This window comes from Pygoscelis adeliae, unplaced genomic scaffold (assembly GCF_000699105.1).
Source record: "Pygoscelis adeliae isolate BGI_AS28 unplaced genomic scaffold, ASM69910v1 Scaffold363, whole genome shotgun sequence".
NCBI lineage: Eukaryota > Metazoa > Chordata > Aves > Sphenisciformes > Spheniscidae > Pygoscelis > Pygoscelis adeliae.
The window spans coordinates 1,109,962-1,110,407 of NW_008824474.1; the positions used below are offsets into that span (position 1 = coordinate 1,109,962).

The window sequence follows — 446 nt, forward strand, 5'->3', positions numbered from 1 at the left end:
GCAGTGACTTCATGCAACCCAAAGCATCCATGGCGCCTCAGCTGCCCTCTCAAACGCGCTACCAACAAACCCCGCTCGTATTTCCCGCCGACACCATTTTGACGATAACATCCACTAAAGGAAAAAGGCAGACGGCCCCGCGGAGCATGACGGGAGACACCGCGTCCACCATCTTCCTCTCAGAAAGAACGGAAGTGGGGAGGAGCTTTGGCGGGCACTGCCTCGGCGATCGGCAGCGGCGCGTTACGGCTGGAGACGGAGAACGAGCTGCTTCTTCCGCCCCGCGCGGAACAGGGGCGGAAATACAGCATATACAGCTGCTTCGCTGCCTGCCAGCGGCGTAACAGCCAACGTACGACCGAGGTGATGCAGAAACTTGGGAAAACAGGCTTCTCCTGAGAGGAGGTGTATGCGGTTGGGCGTGCTGAGCCTTCCAGCCCCCCACC

General features: G+C 60.1%; 1 protein-coding gene across 1 annotated transcript in view; it reads right to left on the reverse strand.

The window, feature by feature from the left end:
- KIAA1524 (KIAA1524 ortholog) overlaps positions 1-172 on the reverse strand; it is a 28,552-nt gene extending 28,380 nt beyond the window's left edge. The window contains exon 1 of the mRNA XM_009321383.1: positions 63-172. Coding sequence (XP_009319658.1) covers positions 63-172 — 110 coding nt within the window. The remainder of the gene's footprint in view (positions 1-62) is intronic.
- Positions 173-446: the final 274 nt, after the last annotated feature.